The following is a 24201-nucleotide window of genomic DNA, read 5'->3' as shown; positions in this document are numbered from 1 at the left end:
CCACAACATTTAAGGTTCCTTGGGCAGCAGTGGATCTGAACACTAAACTGAGGGAAATCTTAAATGAGGACAATTTCACACTGAGATTATTGAGTTGAAATCAATTAAACTGAAGTTTACAAGAGCGAAAAACATAACTTGAGGAACATTAACTGTGGGTTCTAACGTATACAATATATTTTTAAAAATACTATCATAGTATAATGCCAAAATACAGACCCTTACAATAGAATTTTAAGATGATCTGGATTCCAACCTTCATTATCAGAGTCAGAAGAGAAATTATAACAATGGTCTGGGAACGTAAACACAAGGAGACTAAAAAGGACCCTATAATTGAAATGCAAAGGAAAGAGGACACAGAACAAGAAGGTTCAGCCAGATACTGTAAGACATCATGAAGATGGGGAAGAGGTGGCAAGAACTGGGAAGGGTATGGAGACTTTTGGTCCATTCATCAACGTAACAGTAACGACGTTACTCAGTTCTTGTTGCATTCTAAGGAAGAAGCCAGGCACAAATGGGATAAGCATCTTCAGTTTCTGCAAACACTTCCATCTTGATTTAAGCCATGCTCAATCTCCATTGCTCTCACCACTTGCATCGCAGCATTCCGACTGTGCAAACACACTCATTATGAATTCTGAGTGCCGTCCATCATGCCCCGATACTTCGAGCAGTGTATGCAAGATTCACTCTCCTCATTAACATTTTAAAAAGTACAAGGAATTTTTACACTGCCTCCACTGGACTTAAGAGGGCAGCTTATCTAGGTATTGGTACTGTGATCTGTAAACCCACTGCTATGAAACGAGTAAGCAAACATGTTTCTATGGAAATGGATTCTTGGAAACCAACCTGTTACAGTGCAACATGTCCATGCATACAGGGTATGAATGATCAACAGTCATTTCCATGGATACAGATATGCTATATAGCAGAAAATCCAGATCCAAATGGGATCAGTCAGAGATCAGAGCAGAACAGAAACAGATCAGAACGGAGCCAGACGCAGTCCAGCCAGAATAAAGCGAGTCCTAGACAGTCATTTATTGTGTGTTATTGTAATTTATTGAGATTACGAGTAATTGTAAAGGACTGATCAATAAATCCAACTGTCCAATCAAAATCCTGTTACTATTAGTCATGACCATAAATCGTGACAATACAATAAAGTCTAGCAGGAGGTTGCCAAAATTAGGGAGGGAATCCGCTGCCCCTATCTTGAGGGTACAAACATTAATAACCACGTAATCATTTGGTATACTTAACAACTGCATCAGTAACTCAAGCTCTTAGTATCAAATGGTAGGACAGTGAATAAGAAATTGGAAAGGATTTGGAAGAAACAGTAGTGACATAATCTGAAGTACTACCCTGCCATCTCCTTTGGTGGGGGGCTGAGGAAAACCATGAACACATGAGTGAGGAGAGCTGTGTCTTGGCGAAGATTCAAATCAGGCACCCCATAAATACAAGTCATGAGCATTACCGCTTAGACCAACCCGCTAGGTTACACTGTTTAATCAAGTATGTGGTTACTAATGTTCTGAGAAAAATCTGCTGCCTCCTTCCTCAGGGTAGAGAGTTTGGAAAGCCACCTATGTGACTATATGATGTCATACAGGACTATAATCTAAATTTTTACCATCATGAAAACCTCAAATCTCACATCATAAATGCAGTTTCCTGGGAACTTACCTTTCCAATGCATAAGCTATATCACAGTATCCTTGAAGTGTGATGTTGTTACGGTCGTATATAATGCTCTTAAGCCTGGAATTGATCTGTAATGCCTTTGCGAGCAGCCTTGCCCCTGCATCACCCATCAGATTACCGCTGTAAGAGATATGAATGTGATCATGCCACTGCTGGGTAAATCTTAATCTTAGTAATTACCAGAGCCCAGATTTTGATGACATGTCATCTTTTTTTCCTTGTATCCTATGCAATGCTCTTAAATATATAAATCTCGGATATGAGCTGCTGGTTACACAAATGTAAATTTTATAGGTAATTTTTTGTCATTTTTTCATTTCTGGGGTAATTCTTTGGTAAATTTTTGGACTTTTAAGGGTATTCTTGTAATTTTTGGCCATTTTAGGGAATTTTTCTTCATGTTTTCTGAAATGTGAATAACATGGAAGTGAAGTGTTCTTTCTTTTCTCCTTTAGGTCATTTTTCTGGATTTTTCTGTCATTTTATAGGTCATTTTTTTAATATTTTCAGGTCATCAAAATCCGGGCCCTGCATATTACATTTTTGGGTCATATTTTAGGTCATTTTTCTGGAGTCTTTCGGTCATTTTATAGGTCATTTTTTTAATATTTTCAGGTCATCAAAATCCGAACTGAAATATTCATTCTTCAATGGGATGTGGGTCATTTCTATGCAGTATCACAACATAGGCCTACAGCAGCTAAAACTTGAACAGAGGAGGAACACTCAAATAAAGAAAATGGGTTTACTGTCATAATTACAAAAGATCAGCAATGAAGTTCCAAAATCACATGCAACAACTCTACTGCATTGTTTCCACATCTTAACAGATGTTCCTGCTACATATATTGACAAGCATACACAGTACATTTCATAATATGGTTGGATGTTTACCATTACGTCCATAGCACAGAACTCTTCGTACAAATATAGTTGGTCATCCAAAACATCTCTGAGGGTACATCATACCTTGAGTAGGCAACCTTACATAAGAAAACTGCTCTGTGCATTAAATGAGATCTCTGGTAAGACCATGGAAGAATGGAAACCAGTAACTTCTTTAATGAGGATGTAATGATCCACATCAATATCAAATAATGACACACCTTCAAAGATGTTGCTAATGGACATCTGACATGTTCTGGCTGCCATATTTATCATAAGAATTGGAAATATTAGCATAAGAACATTATTACCTTATGTCAACACTCTGCAAACACTGGTTACCACCGAGGGCATTGATCAGGTTGTACAGGTCCGCTTTCAGCTTTGAGTCAGGTATTGACAACGACTGAAGCACACAATCTTCCTCCTGCAGGCCAAAAATATCCGCATCATTTCATCTGTTCAGCTCGGTAACACAGGTCTCTAACTGTGCATTAATATTATAGAATGTATGTGTGTAACACTTGGAATTACTGGTTTTTTGGACTTTCTCCACAGTCCAGTATTCTACTAAACACTGGAGAATGCAATGTTTCAGAAAATAGATATGTTCGGTCTGTTACCTCAGTCACTGGGCAACATTATATCAGGATAACAACAGCTGTACAAACACCTCAGACAAGGCTTCGTTAATGGGAGGTAACAGGAATAAAGTATGAATCTGTTTCGAATCTCTGACAAATCCATCATTTAGTAACAAGGAACCTAGGAAATGCAACATAAAAAGTAATGAAACTCACATTTCAATTGGAAGACAAAGGGAGTCTCACATTATTAGAGAATTTAACAGACTAGTATTGGTTTTCTGAAGTGCAACAAACACAATTTGTTGCCATTTTAATTTTAAGAAATACTCTTATGAACAAATTCATTTATAGAGGATTAACTGGAATGTGATGCTGTAGTCTGGCCAGATTGTTATTGACATTTGGAGGAAACCACTGCTTCGCTCTCCGTTCATATGCCACATTACATGGTAGCACATCCATGAGAACCTCAAATCACAAAAACGTCCTTTTGTTTTTTCATATTTACTTACTTTATTCACATATCCAGGTTCAAGTAACAGCACTTTCAACAGTTTGGATTATACAACATCNGTTAACACCACATATACACAGTGCCAAATCCCAGAAGACTGCTTTCTTCATCAAATATTATGATGACAAGCAAGGAACAAAGCTTGAGCTGTAGCATCTTAACATATCTGGCACACAATGCACTGCATAATTTATTTATAAAAACCATCTATACCAAAATATTTCTCCTTCTGATGTCAACTTGAGAGACAAGGAGTATGCAACAAAAGGACAACATTTGTTGGATATGAGGCTCTTCTAAATAAATTTTACATTGAGCTAATAAATTGGGAAGGACACAGAAGCAAGCAGTTGCGAATACTCAAAAGCACCAACAAAACACCTGCCTGGAATGACTGAGAAAATCACAATAAAACTCATCACTATACCAGGTTTCTGGATTGGAGTCTGAACCTAGGATCTCTCCCATATGAAGCAGAAATGCCACCAACTGGAACGTGATGTTTGGTGGCATTTACTTACTATGACACACTTTCATATTGTGTGATGAACTGTTCCACATCACAGGTACAACTTGCACCAACAGCAGTTAGCATTTAAACAAATAGACTTAACATTACTCACCTGAATCATCTGTACAACAGCGTCCATGACCGACGCAATGTGCTTTGCCTTCATATTGTTGAGGTTGCGGCCCATGTTCAGATGCTTGATGGACTTATTTTTGCTAACCGCAGTTACTACAGCTGCCAGATCAACATCCATATCTATAATAAGGAAAATATAACCCTTAATGTATGGGAACAGGGGATTTAACCTGATCTGCTCAATGTTACATTAATTCACTGATGAAAATATTGTCACCAGTTCTGGAGAACAGACATAAAAGCCTGTTCTAAGATGATAAAGGTTAGATTCTCTCTGTTACGAGAACTGTCACAAGATTGTGACAAGTCGCTGACAGAGCTTAACCTGTCACTGAATTCAAGACAATATTGTGACATACAGCTGACCCTTATGACAAGCGGAAGTTGCATTCCTGAAAATCGACATCCACATCAAAAAAGTGTGAAATGAAAAATGTGCTGAACAAGCAAGCATAACGGGGAAGGGGTAAGAAATGACATGACTGGGTCAAAATGGTGGGGTGGATGGGGGGAACTGCTCCCAACTCAGTTGGCATGCTTGGCAGGTTATACCATGGCCACAGATATGACACTGATCCTTCTCATAGCACCTACATGCCAAAGGGCACAATGCAGAGGCAGACAGATGCTCTAGGTTCTGAAATAACAATGAGAATGAGAAAGTATCAACAGAGAAAACAAACTTACTGTTCTCACTGATGTCTAGGCTGCCAATACACCGAATGCCATGGATGCATGATTCAAGCACGTGGGCCCCTTGGGCTCCGAGGTTGTTACAGCTCATGTCTAGCTCAATCTCGATGGTGGACTCGTTGCATGCCAGCCCGAGTAACAAGTTCCTGCACATGAAATATACATCCCACATTAGGCATACGTTGCAAACAACGTGACTTCTGAAATATTGTTATTGTTTTCGTTCTTGTTGCTGCGGTTGTTGTCAATGTCAGTTACTTTATGACTCTATCAATATCTAGGCTATGAGGGAGTCAGTAAATATGTCATGGAAGTAAAACAGCTGCAATGGATGCAACAGGTTTTCTATGTGCATCACTAGGTAGTAGCACAGTCCAGCAGTCTAGGTAGCAAAGGTGCATGCGCACGTTCAGAGGCTGGTTTTGGCAGTCAAAATGGTGATCATGCTAGAGGATTGTACTACTGAAGAGCAGCATTCTACTGTACACTTCTTTCACAGGCAAAAGGACTTGATGCAAAGGATATTCATAAAGAAATGTGCCATGCATACGGTGAGAAGTGTATATCACATAAAGTGGTTCACAACTGGGTCAAGAAACTTGGCAAACGTTTTGCTGGTGACGAGGAGGTTAAAACGGAGGTGCAGCGGCGGCTGAGACAACAATCAAAAGATTTCCATGCTGCAGATTTTGACGCACTGGTAAAGCAATGGGACAAGTGTATCAGCGTTGGTGGAGGTTAGGTCAAAAAATAAATGCCTTTTCCAGGTTCGAATCTTATATATTTTATATTCATTTGTGACCCATTTGCTGACTCTCCCTTGTATGGTAGGATGACCGATGGATTGGAAAGGATTTGGAAGGAAGGAGTCCTGGCTTAATTCAGGTATTATCGCAGCACTTGCCCAGAGAGACTAAGGAAAACCAAGCAAAACTTCAGTCATGACAGCCAAACCATTTTTGATGGGGTAGAAAAATACATTAGTATTTACATTAATATGTTTCAATAATTTAATAAAAATAAGAAAAAAAAGCCTTTAAAATTTCAGATAAATGTTGTATATGGAGATGTCACATATGAAAACCTTAATAATAGAGTAATTACCATATGAAATAATTAGTAATAAGAAAGAACCTGTAAGAATGTACTAGAAATAATTGGATGAAACTGTACAAACGGGATGCTGTAGCTCGGACTTTCACCAATGTTATTTGTAGAAGCTTCCAGATTTATCTTGTTTTGGATTAAGAAATTGAGAGAAACAATTGACGTATAAACCCTCAAAACTTTCCATCCTCAACCATGAACAGGATGCATTGGTGGCCCGAGACGAGTGAGGGAAATACCCAAACAGATAACGTGTACCAAACAAGCAGAGCAGCATTGGAATCTTCCTTCATACAAAGTCCTCCTAATCAGACTGTATAAATATTGTAGTTCAAAACAACAGAAATTCCTCTTCATACTGAACTGATACGACGTGGAATCTGTGTTGGACAAAACTCTATCATTCAGTAGAAAGTCGGCCTTGTGTGGCCTTATGCACTACCTGCTGTACCAATTGATTTAATCTATTAAACTACCTTGTATTAAGTTTTCATTGCAGCAGTTCTCGTCTCACCAGAAACGGATTTCCCATTATCCGCTCGACCAAATCTGTCCAAATCTGTTCACTTATTCCCTTAGTCTACAGATACAACAAAAATATCAAGGAAGAAAAAGGAAAATAAAGTCATGATTAAGACATAAACATACTGTGAACTCACTTGAGGGCCTCCAATGGCAGTTTGCAGAAAGACATGTTGAGATGTTTGAGGCTGAGTGTGCTTGTGAAGAACTGTTTGAATGATGGGGGAACTTCTTTGGTTTTCTTGAAACTGAACACATTACGAGCGACGTTGAGATGCACAAGGTTCGTAGCACATCCCCGCAGTAGAGCACCAAATATCTGACAAACAGTATCAACTTATAAACAACATAAATGTTTGCATTTTCGTGGTAATGAGCATTCAGAATGTGATCTCTTGCGTTGTGACCCCATGCAATGTGATATGTGGATACCAACGTTTCAGGGGATCATGATGCCTCTATCTTCATGGTTGAAAAGACTGTGGTGGTGTAGTCAGGTAGTGTCTGTACAAAACTTCTTTGAGCATATGTCACACTTTGCACAGGAAACCTTATGGAACAACAGCCTTCTGGTATGCTGATTCTGGTTCCCAATGTATGTTGAAAGAAGCATGTAGTAATTTGATTTGTTTCATTCTGGTCCGTCACACTAATATAATGAAAAAGCTAAAGAGTTCCGTTCAGTGTGACTCGTTAAGATTTTCTTGTTTCAAATATTCATGGCCTTACATGTTTCGGTCTTCGGAGACCATCTTCAGAGGGACATGTACTATAATAGTGGCTTCTAACTGTATTGATGTAAAGGTGTCCCTCTGAAGATGGTCTCTGAAGACCAAAACATGTAAGGGCATGAATAATTGAAATAAGAAAATCTTAACCAGTCACACTGAACGGAAGTATTTAACTTTTTCATAGCATGTAGTAACTTCCAATAACGACATAACAAGATACATTAATATACGTGTCTTTGAAGCAGTTTGTTTTGGCTCGTTACACTGAAGGCGGTCACTGAGAATTGTGGGGGAGGGAGAGGAAGGGTGCTTTAGAATTTCCTGTTCACTATACCTACTGGCCACCTCCTGAAACACTGGCGGCATCCACCTACATGACTGCAGGGTGCCACAACCCTGACGACCACAATCTTACAACTGCTGCAGAACTCCCACTTAAGGTTTCCTTCGGGAGCAGTGGACTTAAACACGAAACTGAGGAGAATCTTAAATGGAGGGCAATTTAACACAAAAATTAACTTGGGATCACCTAAAACGAACATAAACAAAGTTCCGCCAAAACATGTAATGATGAGTGATCCAACGCTTGATGAGGACCACATTACAACGTGAATCAAAGATATTTCAGTGTATCTCCAGTTCTAACAATGGTAATCAGAATTACCGAATAAAAAATAAGTTCTGAAATGAAGCTGTGAGGCTCACCTTCTTACTGGATAGATTTTTAGCCATACAGACTCTACTTTTATTATTATTTTCTTCTGAAATTAAAAATAGATTCTATGTTAAACGTTTCAGATATAACCTCAAAAGTTTCTCACTGTCACCATGTACATAACTATTGACTTATAAGCAACATTTCATACTTGTCAACATAAGATCCCAGCTTCATCGGCCATGTTATTTGACGCCATAAAAGTTTGACTGCCTAATTGGCTGACATGTGCGTATATTCTTGCCGTGCAGAGTTCATATTAGTTCGCTGCTTGAAACTCAAGTATCTCCCTTTATGCTGTATTGACCTTAACACCCGTTAATTAATTCGAAGGATTGCTGAGGGGATAATCAAAAGGGGAAGCACAATAGATCACTGTAGGTTGCGGTACAAGGGCCGAGAAGGCCCACCCCTTATATATTCATACATTCATTCATTCATTCAACATTTCATGCACAATGTGTACATATGTTTATGATATATCTCCATACCAAATTCCACAGTTTTACCTGTAATGGTTTATTAGTTACAAGAATCAATCCAAGTGCTAAAGAAAACGTTTATATATTGCTTCCATGTTGTTATATCACACTTCACAAAGTATAAGCTTAACAAGAAGTAGTGTATGTTTCAGAGATGTATCATTACAGCTTGTAGCCCAGAAACTTCATAAACTAAGTACACTTATCAAACATTTCTTTTATTCATTCTGATTGGTGAAATCATGCTGCATCCAAAAATGAACAATCAAACACTCTGTTAACTCACTGTTTCCAATGCAGTGTCGGTCCCTGAGATATCTAGATGAGTTAACGAGTTAGGCTGAGCAAGGAAGTTGCATAGATTCTGGAAAAAAAAAAACAACAATAAAAATACTCAGAACTAAGTTGAAGACAATAGAATTGATATGGCATACCTTGAAACTTGTAGAAAGTAGGGACTAGATTTGTTCATAGTGTAGATCAGAAGTCAAAGTGTGGGAAACAAAACCAATGAATCCATATACCGCTCGTATAACTTTCGCTGCTCTTCATTCAGAAAAGAAAACTGGCTTGAACAGTAAGAGTTCTGACTTATAATCAGAAGGTCCCCGGTTTAAATCTCAGCCAGTAAACCACGTATGTTGACTAAAGTCAGCTTTTCTCAGTCCCTCGCCTCAAACTAGGGTATGACACTTCTTTCCACACACTTTCCAATTCATTCACTCTCATGCCATAATTCAATGCTATACAGAGTTTCTGAGCGTGCCAACTGCAAATCAATAAACAGAATTCACCACTCCTTGATGACGAAGCCTGCAAAATGGACTATTGTTCTGATTTACCACAGATGGTCGCCCTAGAGGACTTATGGCTTTAATCCCTGTTTTCTTTGGAGAGCAGTGGCTTTGAACACCAACTGAGGAAAATCTTAAATGGAGGAAATTTAACACGTTGGGATCACTGATTTGGGGTCACTAAAATTTAATCCTGTAAGAAATATAACACTAATGTTCAAAACAGAACTTACATTGATCTCCTCCTTGAGGTTGTTACCGCTGAGGTTGAGGTACGTAAGCGTGCTAGGCATGATCTTGTTGAGAGACAGTGCATGAGCAAGCTGGTTCACCCCCTTGGAAGACAGGCCACAGTGAGACAGGTTTAGGTGAATCAACCCCTTTGGCACCTTTGCTAATGGACTGCTTAGGTGATTTGCACCTACAAAGTAGTGACACGTCGGTATGCCAATATGTCATTCAGTACACAAATGAACATAGCATTAATACACTACTTACAGCTGTTAAGGTCCAGACTTTTCCTGCACAAAGAGGTAAATTTCCTTGTAACTAAGCACCACACACAAGAGGGATGTGGGGGATACTGAGGTAAACTTCAACACTAGATGGAGGTGTCAGCTTTACCCTTCAGCGGTTTCAGCACCCATTAAAACCATTTCACAACTCCCCCCTGCCAAAAGTAACGGAACAGTCATCCCTGTGCTTATTCAAGCACGATACAAGACCCATGGGAGAGTGGAGGCACAACTCCATTCAATATTAACTTTGGCAGCAGATGGAGGTGAGTGGCCAGCTTTATGTCCTGGCTCTACTATTCAAGGGATACAGCCCCCAGTTTCCTATGGACAGGAGGCTGGATGGACCCCAGAGGTTGTCTTGCTGCTATGGAGAGATCTCTAGGCCATCCTGGGAATCAACCCTGATACCTCCATCATCCAGCCCATAGTCTAATCACTATACTGGCTCAGCTATTGATTAAGAACAGTCCATAAATTTCAAACGAAAGTATGACAAAATTTGTCTGCTACAATTTATGGCACAATTCATTACAGATATTTTCCTCTTAATGAAGAAGATAAAACCATAATAATTCTTATTATTAACTGTGTTCGGTTATAGTGAAATAATGACAAGATTATATGAAAATAATGACCATTCTTTGAAAGTTAATAAGTAATAATGAAAACATATTTAATAACAGGTTAAAATAAACTAAATAAGGTGTCAGATGCAAGCAATTACATCCATACAGATCCTAGAGTTTTCACAGCAGTAGCTGTTCAGACTATGGTTTTCTGGTCTGTGTCTTGTAGCTGGATACTGACATTTTAGATGAACATGCTACCTCCATCTTCAGGGTTGAAGTGTGCAGGGTGAGAAAAAGCCTTGGTTACACAGGCTGGTTACAAAGAAGATGGTCCTGAGCCCAATCAAGGCCAATGAGACAAGACAGGTAGGAAAATGGACCTTTTAAGGGGTGCACTAATTGTTTGCCACTAGTGAGAAATGAGCATGGTTTATTCTGTTTGCTGCTTGCTTCCTGTTGGCAACTTGTTTGCTTACTCTTTGAGCCTGAAGATTTTTTTATTGCTAGTGGGGTGGGACTAAGTCCCTTGTACTGCGGCCACTTCAGGCCTACTGTACCAGCCCCAGATGACAGGTGAGGGTGACTGTGGAGCAATTGGTAGAAAGAAGATTGGCAAGGGAAACTGAAGTACTCGGAGAAAACCTGCCCTGTGCCACCTTTTCCACCACAAATCCCACTGGACCAGATGCGGGAGCAAACCCGGGCTGCTGTGGCAGGAAGCCAGCGACTAACCGCTTGAGCTATGGCGCGGTGAGCCTGAAGATGGAGGGAGGTTCCTCTCAGACAACAGTGGACGCATACTGACCCTCACAGTGTACAGTATTCATAGTGACCACTGAGAAAACCTTAAATCTACTGTATTGTGTTTGTAATTTCTATTACAGCTCCTCTTCTATTCATTCTTTTTTTATTGTCATACATGCATATGCAAATGAAGAGGTATGCATGCAAACCATTACCATATACATTCCCACGGGCACCGTACATTCAGTCATACGGGATAATACATCCAAAGATTAAAACTACTGTGTTTATTTAAATGTAATATCATCAATATTTTTACTTAAACACAACATGACCTATTTTACTGGACCTGCCAGTGTCTGGCAGTAAAAACTGCCATTACTTTCATGCACTCAGTGAAACCAATACAAGCTAAATACCTATGTAGGGTTGTCCAGAAATGTAATATAACACAATGGTCACTATATGTACCACCTGCTTTTACATTCAAAACTCTGCATTTTGCCTCACACAGTGTGTTGGTGTGTTCTGTATGGTTGTCACAATAAACAGTGACTATTTCCCTAAACAGCATTAACCGGTTGGGCTTTCTAGCAGAGATGTAATGTGTTTCCTGTGAGGTATGGACTGAACTGCTATATATATATATATTCTGCCCACACAGTGTATCTGTGTGTTCCATATGGTTCTCTCAGTAAACAGTGACTGTTTCCCTAAACAGCATTAACCTGTTGGACTTTGTAGCAGAGACATAGTGTTTCCTGTGAGGTACAAACTGAATATTTATATATTATTTTGATGAATGTGAGGCTTTCGAGGGCTACAAACCGTGAAAATACAAGTATATTCAATAAAATTTTGTAGAATTTGGACCTGAGACCTTCAAAATATAAAGCAGGTGAGGTATCCGCTCAACTGCCACGTTAGGCCCACTGCCTTAAAAACCCCGTAGAACCTGATCATGCCAGAAATGAATTACCAAAGAGAGACCCCCCTCCCCCCACATACACAGTTAGTGGATAACCCGATGCACATGCAGTAGGCAGGACAAACACAAATGTTAGCAACTACACTACAGTCCACAACTAAAACAAAACAGAGCATACAGTCATAAAACTTAAAAAAAAAATCACACCTTGGATAATTTTGGCAACAATTCCACACAGACTAGTGGCACCTATGAGAGAGAGAATTCACATGTGAAACAACAGCAAAACTCAAATATTTCCATTACATACAACAGATTTGATCTTTACATGGCAATGAAGTTTTAGGCTGTGGTCTTCTGAAGGATGTCATTTTAGATGAACCTGCTGTCTTAATCTCCTACCATGGAAAGAAGGTTCCTCCACGATGAAGGTAATCAACTATTACATTATATACAGTAAATCCTTATTAATCCGGATTAATGACACAAAAGATAGCCCTAAAAGGTGGGGGGACTTAGAAACAAATAACTGGTAAATTTAGTAATATAGGTAGTGCTGATGAAAATAAATACAAAAATATCACTGCACAGGCTTTATTTAAAACTATAAAAAGACAAGAAGCTGAAATCTAGGGTCTCCTTCACCCAGCTGAAGCCAATCTTGGGTATTTTCTTGCGTGGTTTCAGTCTCTCCAGCTGCACTCAACACAGTCTGAAAGTCCCCTTGCTCCTAAATCCTGTGTTTTTAAAAGCATGTACTCAATTGCGAATAAGGGACACATGATAGTGCAGTTGGTTGAGGCACTATACTACAAGTCAGAAGGTTGCGGGTTCGATTGTCGATGAGGTCACTGAATTTTTCAATTGATCTAATCCTCCCAGCTGCACTATGGCCTTGGGGTCAACTCAGCCTCAAACAGAAATGAGCACCAGGAATCTTCCTGGGGGGTAAAGGACGGCATAAGGCTGACAACCTCACCGCTGTGAGCTGACTATCTAGAGAAAATGTGGGAGCCTCAATGTCTCACAACCCTGTGGGCCTTCAAAGCCTGTTACAGGGACAGCTTTACCTTTTACCTTTACTCAACTGTGAACAAAATTTTTAATTTTTCATATTTTGATCTGGATTATCCAACATCCAGATTAACTTCAACTAGATTAAAGGGGGTTTACTGTAATGTCATAATAAGGGGTGCGGTCCTACAAATAAAATCACTGGGGTTACCTGCCAAAGAGTTCCAGGATGACTGAAATGTAACAAAAAGCCATTCTTGTTAACTAACGATAGCTTTACAATTTTAGATGCAAAACTGAGTGACAAACAGCTCATGAAATGCATGTATTTACTTCAGTTGATGTTTCTGCCACAGTCTGAGATCCAGGAAATTATGTGAGCTATTGTTCATTTGCTTGATATCACTGTTATGTCAGATGCCCTGGGACTCAAAAAACCATCACAGTGGCAGCGCCTGGGACTGCCCTCGTTAAACTACAGATGTGCTCATAACCCGGAAGACCACATTATAACTTTTCATTACCATATGCACCTCAAATCTCATACAAAATAAATTATATCAAAACACAACCTGTCCTCTATGGGCACATGATAGCAACACTGGATACAGCACAACGCAGGTCCTCAAACTGTTACAGCAGTTCTCATCCACAGTGGAAATTCTTTAAGTGGTAATTATAAACTGGTGCAACAAAAGCACACATCATTACGGCAATACTCCACTTTCATATGTCTTCATATTTTTAGGTTATTTTATGATGCTATCAGTAGCTAGACTATATAGTGTAGAGTTGCGTGACAGTGGAAAAGATTCTGAAGGAAGAAGTCATGGCTTAATCGAGGTACTGTTCCGGCTTTTGCCTGTAGAAAATGAGGAACACGTCAGGAAGTATGTAGTGCAGAAGGAAGGACATGGGAAGAAACTTGGAATGTGGAGCTTCGGGAAAATAGAGACAGAAATGCCAGAGGAAGATGGAAGAGATGACATGAAAGAACAGTTTGATAGCCCTTGCATTCTCTGATATTCAGCATTAAAAATATCACTGCAGTCCGCGAACTTCGATTTCCAATATGCCAAAGTGGCAAATGCTAAAAACTTAAACTGATAAGCAAAACTTTCACAGAAACAATTCTGCCACCGGTAAGTTACAAAAAATATAATAAAATTAATAAGAATACCGAACAATTTATCACGACACTAAATCATCACTTCTGTGCTTATGCAAACAATGATCATGCCCATCTAAGTCACAAGTCACATGTGAGAAACAAATAAACATGATCTGTGTAACATCAGAGGCAAAAGGAAAACATTTTATAACTTACCTTTGTCTTCAATCATGTTATTCGATAAATCCAGACTGTGAAGAGGCGTGCTGTTGTTTGATATTAATGCCAGTGATAATTTGTGAGCAAAATCCCTGCAGAAGAAATTAATTTCAAAATTTAAAAAATAAAACGCTACAGGTATATCTTCTGTTGAATTTGTAATTCATTAGTGATCCTGTCGGTAACTCACTGTGGTCGTATTGTCACCAGATACTGACACCGTTAGAAAGTTACTATGTAAGATTTGAGGCTTTCACGGCAGTGATTATGAAGAAAGCAGTCTTCTGGGATTTGGCACTGTGTATATGTGGTGTTAACCGACATTTCGGAGGAACGTAAAACCGGTAAAANTAGACGATGAGTATGTAGCAACTGAATGATGATCAATAATGAATTGGAAAGACTGTAGACAGAGAAGGCACTGCTTAATTAAAGGTACTGTCCTGGAATTTGTCTCAAAGGTATTTTTAATGTTTGTATCCTGTTTCATGAGTATAAATAACCATACAAATTCCACTGTCAATGCAAGTATAATTTACTAACTGATGTTCCACTACATGTTTTGAGCCCTTACAGGGCCATCCTCAAGTGCTGTAATTTACACATTTTCATTATTGAATTGTAAAGTGTGTATACATATTTACACACACAGGCTTAAAATGACTATTTTCTATGTACATTTATATTCTAGCACCTAGATGTTGATTTAAATACAAGATATATATGAACTAAAAGTTAAACATTAATTTTTAAAATTAAAGCTGAATACAGTATACGAATACTTTTAAATTAATTTTAAAAATTAGTAAAATTAATGTTTAACTTTTAGTTCATATATATCTTGTATTTAAATCAACATCTAGGTGCTAGAATATAAATGTACATAGAAAGTAGTCATTTTAAGCGTATGCGTGTAAATATGAATAAATGTTTTATAATTCAATAAACATGTAATTCACAACACCCGAGTATGACCCTATAAGGGTTGAAACATAAGTTAATAAATTATGGTTGTGTAGATGGTGGAATCTGACATATCAGTTGTCTGGAAGAGCCAATGAAAATCTCAGTCATAACAGTCAGTATCCCAGTCAAGGTTTGAAATGGGCACCTATTAAACACAAACCAGGCCTTATTGCTTGAGCCAATTTGCTCAGTGGTATACCTTGAAGCTGGAGGTAATATGTCTCTCTGAAGCATCAGTATCCTAGATGACAACAATCTAAATTTTCACCACTGTGAAAACCTTAAATTTCATAACAGGATACACTGTTAAACAAGAATAGAGACAGTGCGCCTTCAGAGCACTGCATTAACTTACCATTTCACTCCGAGGTTGTCCAGGTAAAGTTCCTCTATGCTAAGTGACTTCTTCATCACATGGAGGATTCTGTCCAGTGCCTCGTGAGTCAGTTTGATGTTGCTGGCTCGTAGCTTTGTGAACCAAGTGTTGAACTCCAGGGCACTAATTATTGGCACAATATCCCTGCACATTCAGAGACAAGCATACAGGGCTGGCACAACAGTACAGTGACACTAAGTGGCCATCTGTGGCAGCACAACTTCAGGGGTGCCCATTTTACTGGCCTTTTATTTTTGTGCCAAATGAAAACTCATTTATGCTAACCTTCTTTTCATGTTGCGACCATTAACTGGCAGTAATCTACACATGTCATGTATCAATGTAAATAAAACTACATAAAGAATTATGACGGCAGTTATGCTTTTCATCATGGTGTCTGGAAATTCTGTGTTACTGAGATTCTATCTGCACCTATCTTTAATCCTGTTGCTCCCACTTGGAGCATAGGGCATCCACGAAACACTTCATTTCACTTCAGTTTCTTAATCTCAGACAGTCGATAGGATTCCATGAACAGGGGATCAGCCTGTCACAAGGCTGCTTACAGAGATTAATAAACATTTAAATTTAATAAAGAGAAACTGATTTATATGGTGATATTCTGGGTTATGCCAGTGAGCAATTTGGTAGGTGGCTACTAGCATCTGACAGCAACATTCTGATTTCAATTTCTACTGTTATCCTGAAGATGGAAACAGTGTGCACCCACCAAACTGCTGGTATCCACCCATCAGATTACATGATGTCATCACCCAGACAATCATAATCTCAAACTTTACTACTGTGACAATCTCATCTGTGACATATTTGCAACAGTTCAATGGAATCAGTTTCTCAGTTATGTCCAACAAAATAAAAATACTGAACATCACATCTTCAGATGTAACTAAGTCATAACATAACTACAATCATCTGACAGAACAGTTCCTCAGTGCTGTGTTGTAAAGACCGTGACATACTTTGGATCCAAGTGGTCGAAGTCTCGTAAGCACAACTCTCGTGTATCATGTGACAGATAAATGGTATCCACATCCTGCAACAAAAATCAAACGCAACTCCTGTACAGTCATCCAGGGACTCGCCTTTATTTATGTTTCACACATAACATCACAACCCAAGAGTCTCCTGAGATGCAACACCATGTAGTCTGGTAGATATTTAGGATTGGAGGTTTTCACGGCAGTGACTGTGAAGAATGCCGTCTTCTGGGATGTGGCACTGTGTATATCTTGTGTGAAAAGACGTTTCGGAGGAATGTATCGCCTCCATCTTCAGGGTAGAAAGAATCCATAAGTGAGGAATCAGCATGAGCAGGTCACTGCATCTTTTCAGAGGTACCTGTTGCTTTCATCTTCAGGCCAGAAACTTCAGCACATGCCACTGTTTCCTTAAGTTGTTTCTCCTAACTTTCCTCCACTTCCCACTGCACCACTCAGAGTCATTACTTCTCTTATTCACTCTGTCCTCTCTGCAAACAGCCCTTTTAAGGGCCAGTATCATTTACACTGCTCTACTTACTCCAGTTGGTTTTCTCAGGGCCATATCTGGTCCTCCGTCACCCTGTATTCATCTCTTATCTTCACATTTAACTCACATCTGCCATGAAAATGGAAGCAGCAGATTCCTGTGAAATGTTGGTAATGATCAATCACGCTACATGGTGCCATCCCAGAAGAGAGCAATCTGCATAGCCACTGCTACAATACCCTCATGGCTCAGCCTGGTTATTTAATTTTCAGCACTACTCACATGAAAAACTGTAATCACTGCCACAGACACCATGGAATGTGATCCAAATGTCAGGGTCTCCATATAAGCAGTCAAAGAAATCCTACAATTTAACCCAAATGTCACGGTGCCCACATTAGTAAGTGCAGAAATCCTACAATGTTATCCAAATATCAAGGTTCCCTGATTAGTAACCACAAGAGCCTTGGAATTTAATCCAAATGTCACAGTTCCTATGTCAGTAGTCACAGGAACCCTGGAGTTTGATCCAAATATCAGAGTTCCCACATAAGTAGTCGAGGAAGCATGGAATTTGATTCCAAATATCAGAGTTCCCACATAAGTAGCAAAGAAGCATGGAATTTTATTCAAACATCAGAGTTCCCACATAAGTAGACGCAGGAACCCTGGAGTTTGATCCAAATATCAGAGTTCCCACATAATTAGCCGAGGAAGCATGGAATTTGATCCAAATGCCAAGGTCCCCACGTTTGCAGAAGGCACTGAATAAAGGGAAATCTCTTCTAAGTCTCCTGACAGATATACAAGTAACTGACAGTGTTTATGTGCAGCTACAGGGTCTCCTTACCCAAGACACCTCCTCCCGGTACGGCATGCTGTGGTAGTCACACATACAAGCATACTGCGTGGAGAAGCCTCCACAGGGACCCAGGCCTCGACCATCGTGTCCACGACTCAGCTCCCCGTCAAGCAACTGCTGGATGCGTTTACTGGGAACCACCTCCACTTTGCGAATAATGTGTCTGAAATCACCAATATGATATTAACTCACCAACGCTTTTTCTTGATAAAGTGTGTGGGGCCCAACAACTACATTCAAGACAGCCATTATGATTCTCAGAGTTTGTATGCAGTCGGTACAGGAGGTACTAAAATTCTTACGTTTTTATGGTAAACATGCATTTTGCTCAGAGTAACTAAACACACCCAGGCTTTTATATGTGCTAGAAGGTATTACTGAACATATCACCAGTTCAATCTGAAATTCAGGATATTTCTGCCTTGATGCTGTGTACAATGACAATTTGCAACAACAACATTTGGATCCAAGGGATCAATGCTATGGGGGAACCAGCTGCTTCCATCTTCATGGTAAGATTGGAGCAGGGCTGGGACAGCTTGGTCAGTATAATGCACAGACTACAGGATACATGACTGAGGTTTCATTCTTGGTAGTGAGAAAGTGAATAATGCTAAGAATATTGTTAATGCATACATGAACTTACTGTAAAGGAACTGTTGGGAAAATATTTCTTATTGCAGTTGCCAGGGCGAGCACCATTGCATCTACTTCTTGACTGCCATTCTCATCTCCAGTTAAGAATGAGTATACTTTGTCACCTACTGTCAAAGTCAACTGTAAGAAAGGCCACATTCCAAACAGCATGTAGATAAGTCACATATACAACAGTAGAATAAACAAGCAATGCATTCAATCTGTAATTGTACACAATACCTCAGTTGGTATAGTGATGAGCTATGCACTGAACAACCGAGAAATTGGACTTTAATTTCCACCAGGACCAAGTGATCGTTTCTTCTACAGAGCATCCAAACCAGCTCTGGGACACACTCACCCTCCTATGTAACAAGGGCACCTTCCCAGGGAGTAAAGAGGCTGGGGTGAGAAGCTCTGGCCATGCTATCACATTTTGGTTGCATCAGAGTTGATACCCTAATTCGCCCCATGGGCTGCATTTCTTTGCTATTCTACCAGACTGTAATATTTTCTTGGTTGGTTGTAATATTGATTGGCAGTTCTGGATGGCCACCTTGTCCCTGGGGGGCATAAATACAGGGACATATTCTCAAGGTTGGGGGTTGGATGCAAGGCTCATGACCTTGCTCTGTAAAAAAAAATTATTGTTGCGAAACTCAAAAAGGTTGAAAAGTGGAACAAATTTGACAGGCTTTTCTAAGGAAGGCTATGGCACAAACTGTGGTGTTTTGCCAATGATGAATATGTTACTGAGATTACATTCAACAGTCCACCTTGTAAAGCATACAAAATAAAGAAAAACGTAAGTTATCCAAGTAAGCATCATACCATGAAGATGCATGGAGGAGCAGAGGTACTGAACCACATATTCTGAACCTTGGCATTAGATGGAGAGTGGCCAGGTTCACAACCTGGTCATTTTACCACCAGGGAGAGAGCCGCCTTTAGCCACGAGATAGGAAACAGGGCTGGCCATAGAGCCAGTCCGGACACTATGGAGAAGAGAAAAATTCTTTGGCCCAGTCAGGAATTCCCTGGCTGCCCAAAAGATGATCACAAGCAAAAAAACTCCTTCAACAAATTCCCATTTTCAGGTAGAACATTTTAACCTTCAAAAGTCTGTGTGAGATTATTCAAGAAAGATCATGTAGAATACACTTGGTGTATCTACATCCCATTTTACACTCACCTGATTTGGTTTCTTGCTTTCAATCGCCTGAATTTCCAGGTAATGGAAGTGGAAATCAATCTGGAACAAAGCAAATATGCTTTTAATACACTGCCAAGGCACTTCAGTTACTGTATATCAGTAACAACAATATTGCAGGCTGACCCTTTAAAACGCAGTGTAACTATATTTACCAGATACTCTAACATTAAGAACTCTATATGATGCCTCTATAGAGATTCTAATGAGCTCTCAAACAAATCAGGACAAAATAAAAACACCCCTTATGGCAGACTGGTAAGTACACATACCCTACACTTTAATACTAAAAGAACTCTGCATTCTGCCCACACAGTGTATCTGTGTGTTCCGTATGGTTCTCGCAGTAAACAGCGACTGTTTCCCTAAACAGCATTAACCGGTTGGGCTTTGTTATGGAGACGTAGTGTTTCCTGTGAGGTACGGACTGAATTGCTATATCGTATATTCTGCCCACACAGTGTATCTGTCTGTTCCATATGGTTCTCACAGTAAACAGCAACTGTTTCCCTAAACAGCATTAACTGGCTGGGCTTTGTTATGGAGACGTAGTGTGTTTCCTGTGAGGTACGGACTGAATTGCTATATATTCTGCCCACACAGTGTATCTGTGTGTTCCATATGGTTCTCACAATAAACAGCGACTGTTTCCCTAAACAGCATTAACTGGTTAGGCTTTGTAGCGGAGACATAATGTGTTTCGTGTGAGGTATGGAATGGGTATCTGGGCTGAGACTGAAACTTCAGACTTTACGAATCCGATGCAGGGTACTAGCCATTCAAATGTGACATTCGGTGACAAGGCATGAAGTTGAACTGGACTGTATGTCTATTTCCAAGAAATGAGTAGAACAGTGGTTGACAAATTGTGGTTCACAGGCTGCTCAGCAGTACATAAGAAAGTTTAGTGGGTACTACAGTCATTTTTATTATGGCACAAGGCATAACTCACCCTGGTTGGAACTTTCGCTGTGAGGAGAAACAATCGACAAGGTGAGAAGACCTGTAACACATACAAAAACCGATTTAGAACAGACCACAGACATCTGTGACAAAAGCAAAGCAATTATTTTGAAAATGACAGTTTTCTATGATCTGATGCATGTGCTCTGGTAGACAGTTACCAGTGTTTCAGAGGAACCTGGTGTCTCCATCTTAAGGGAAGACAAGTAATCTACAGCAGACGTAGGGACAGGGAGGACCAAGCTCAAGAAACTGTCTATCAGACTAGACGGCGTCAAATCCCAGAAGGCAGTAATCATTGCAGTAACTGCCACAAGAACATCAAATCTCACTTAGATGTCATTACATTTATAATCTGTCTTAAAATAGTAACTGCTAGTATGAAACGACAGAAACTAATAGTTTCTCAGCTATTCAAGAAATTCCCAACATTCTATGCAGCCCAAAGGTTCATTACGGTGTCCATAAAAGCTCATAAGTGTTCCCTATCCCCAGCAAAATGAATCCACTCCATAACCCTGATCCAGGTTTTTTAAGTTCTGCTTTAATATTATTCTCATATCTATGCCTAGTGGTATCCTTCCTTTAAATATTCCTATCAAAACTTCATAAGGACTTCTCTTCACCTCCATGCATGCTACATTCCCTACACATCTCATCCACCTGATTTGATAATTCCAATAACTTGTTCACAATGAGAGGCCTTTATATCAAACCACTTCTTCATTCTACCTCATTAACCTTGAAGATGGTGACTGTAATGAATGCTGAAACACTGGAACAACTTCAACAGATAACAGTGCTAAGCCCCAAAAGCAAAGAAGCTACACACTGGACACGGTGTGAAAGCCTAAAGGCAAGAGGAATAAGTGGGTAACTGACCTCATCAATTTAAAAATTTGGGCTGTTCCATAAAACAAAATTAATGCACATCACGGACACAATTTTATATCGTTTTACAAAACGATAAGACTATGCTGGGGGCACTGCAAGCATTTTATACAAGTGGTGAGAAGGGGGCAGCCAAAAATCTGTTCTCAAATTTATGTTTAAACCACTTACACTAGTTTCCTGATCATCCTAAAGCGTTCAGGACAAAGAATTTGTTTTAAATACTTTTAGCTTTTGGTATTCATATTTGCCTTTTCTTCTTCAGTTAGATTTCTTTCCAAAATTCCAGGGGTAGGGGATGATGCCTGGTTCCACCCTCCCAATATCCATGAGCCTACAGCAATTAACACATTGCACTCAATACCCATATTTGAAGCCACAGGGGTGAGCGGTCAGTTTAATTCACCAGCCACGTTACCTCCCCTCCTGATCGGATAGTGCACTGGGAGGGCTCCAAAGCTGGCATGGACATGGTGGCAAAGATTTCCTTGCTGGGAATCGAACTCTGATTCTTCAAAAGTCCAGTATGTAGCATAGTCATGACTGTGAGGGCTGCCATGCTGATAATACACAAGACTTGTATTCTGGAGCTGATCACTTCGATTCTCGGTGTGGACACTGACTATCCAGACTGAAGCGTTTTATGGCTTTCTTCAGTCTCTTCCGGCAAATGCCAGAATAGTAACTTGATTAGGTCACGACCACTTCCTTCAAATTCCTTTCCGATTCATTATTCATATACAGAATGCCCCAGGAGGAAAGGTCAATATTCTGGGAGAACATAGTATAGGCCATTCTAAGCAAGAAAAAGTGTGTGTATATATATATACACATATGCATGTGACCTATTCCGAACGGTTTCCGAGATACAGCTATTTCACTGTACAGTGTACAGACGAGCACCATGCCATGTCCTCACACGAGTTGCACTGAGAGAAAGCTGTTTCACTCTACAGTACACTGTACACTGTGCAGAGGAGAAACAAGCCATGTCCTCACACGAGTTGCACCGAGATAGAGCTATTTCACTGTACAGTACACTGTACAGACGAGCAACACGCCATGTCCTCACACAAGTTGCAAAGTGCATTGATGTTGACGGTGGAATTTTCGAAAATGTGTTATACCAGGTAAACTGTACCAACTTTGTCACTTGAACAATAAATACCGGTATTAAGAACAGTATGTAATATCTCTTCATTATCAACAATTTCGGAACTGTGCAGTAATATAGCTGTCTCGGAAACCGTTTCAAATAGGACATATTTACACATACACATCTTTGTTTAGAATGACTGATACTATGACCTCCCAGAATACTGACAATTCCTCCTGGGGCACCCTGTATGTAGGCCGGTTACTGATGTCGCAAAATCTCCTCCTCAAGATATGGGGTGTAAACACATAACTCAGGCAGTTAACTGCCCGTTGCGATTAATCCCATCAAGTCCACAGAGGATTTGCTGTGGGCAATGTGACACTGCAGAGGTTTTTCTATCAGCACTTCGGTTTCCCTTCCCAATTATCATTTCCAGGAATAGGTACAACAGTCCCACTTCCATCTTAAGCATGAAACCAGCAAACTCAAACGGCAAGATGAGCTGCTTCTTTTTGTTTGCTTTACACTTCGACCTTGAAGATGGAAGCGATATGCTCATCCGAAGCGTCGGGATCGAACCTAACTGCGCGACGTGAAAACCCAGAATACAGCATTCTACAAAGCCACCGCCACAAGGGCCTAAAATCCTACAGAGTATGGGAAGTCGAAGATATTCGGGGAAGAGGGAAATTTGTTTGTTTATTTAACGACGATATCGCTAGCCGAGACTATATACATATTACGATGCGGAGAACTGAAAAGGATGTGGAAGGAAGCGCTCGTGACCTAATATCGAGGAATCTGTCTGGATTAACTGAAGAAAACCATGAAAAACATTAGTTAGGACAGGCAGTGATTCGAATGGGGAACATCTTGACCACAACCGAAGAGGGAGGTGGTCATAGGGGACGGGCAAAACATACTGCCTCCACTTTCGAGACAGACTACACAAGTACACAGTTTAGAAACCTCGTATGGGAGAGTGGAATGCACGATCCTTTCCGGAAGGACTTGAAATTACGTCACAGGGAGTGAGATTTGGAAGTGAGTCACGGCAAGTAACCACAGACCAAGCCCACAGCGGGCAGTCAGTGTGTATCCTGTCCTAATCTGTCGTTAGATCGGGCCCCACATTCCATGTCTGCTGATGAAATGCAACATCACGAAACCGAAGTTCCGAAAGCAATGATATAGTCGTCCATATGCTTAATT

The 24201-nt window shown here is 40.0% G+C and overlaps 1 protein-coding gene across 4 annotated transcripts in view; it reads right to left on the bottom strand.

Annotated features, from left to right (window-relative positions):
• Positions 1–24201, bottom strand: part of LOC111873499 (F-actin-uncapping protein LRRC16A) — a 68497-nt gene that overhangs the window by 27962 nt on the left and 16334 nt on the right. For 3 of the 4 annotated variants that reach the window (XM_023868264.2, XM_023868266.2, XM_023868263.1), the window contains 15 exons: positions 20989–21039; positions 20019–20078; positions 18837–18967; positions 18179–18353; positions 16821–16894; positions 15820–15984; positions 14496–14590; positions 12362–12403; positions 9629–9816; positions 8888–8965; positions 6811–6992; positions 5039–5190; positions 4329–4471; positions 2916–3031; positions 1702–1839 (listed from right to left, as the gene is read on the bottom strand). In XM_023868264.2, coding sequence (XP_023724032.1) covers positions 1702–1839; positions 2916–3031; positions 4329–4471; positions 5039–5190; positions 6811–6992; positions 8888–8965; positions 9629–9816; positions 12362–12403; positions 14496–14590; positions 15820–15984; positions 16821–16894; positions 18179–18353; positions 18837–18967; positions 20019–20078; positions 20989–21039 — 1790 coding nt within the window. The remainder of the gene's footprint in view (positions 1–1701; positions 1840–2915; positions 3032–4328; positions 4472–5038; positions 5191–6810; positions 6993–8887; positions 8966–9628; positions 9817–12361; positions 12404–14495; positions 14591–15819; positions 15985–16820; positions 16895–18178; positions 18354–18836; positions 18968–20018; positions 20079–20988; positions 21040–24201) is intronic. The other variant, XM_023868265.2, reaches the window with a different exon arrangement.

This window comes from Cryptotermes secundus, unplaced genomic scaffold (genome assembly GCF_002891405.2).
Source record: "Cryptotermes secundus unplaced genomic scaffold, Csec_1.0 scaffold395, whole genome shotgun sequence".
In the NCBI taxonomy this organism is placed as follows: Eukaryota; Metazoa; Arthropoda; class Insecta; order Blattodea; family Kalotermitidae; genus Cryptotermes; species Cryptotermes secundus.
Note: the sequence above shows the minus strand (reverse complement) of the source record. Positions and strands in the feature narration are given on the sequence as shown.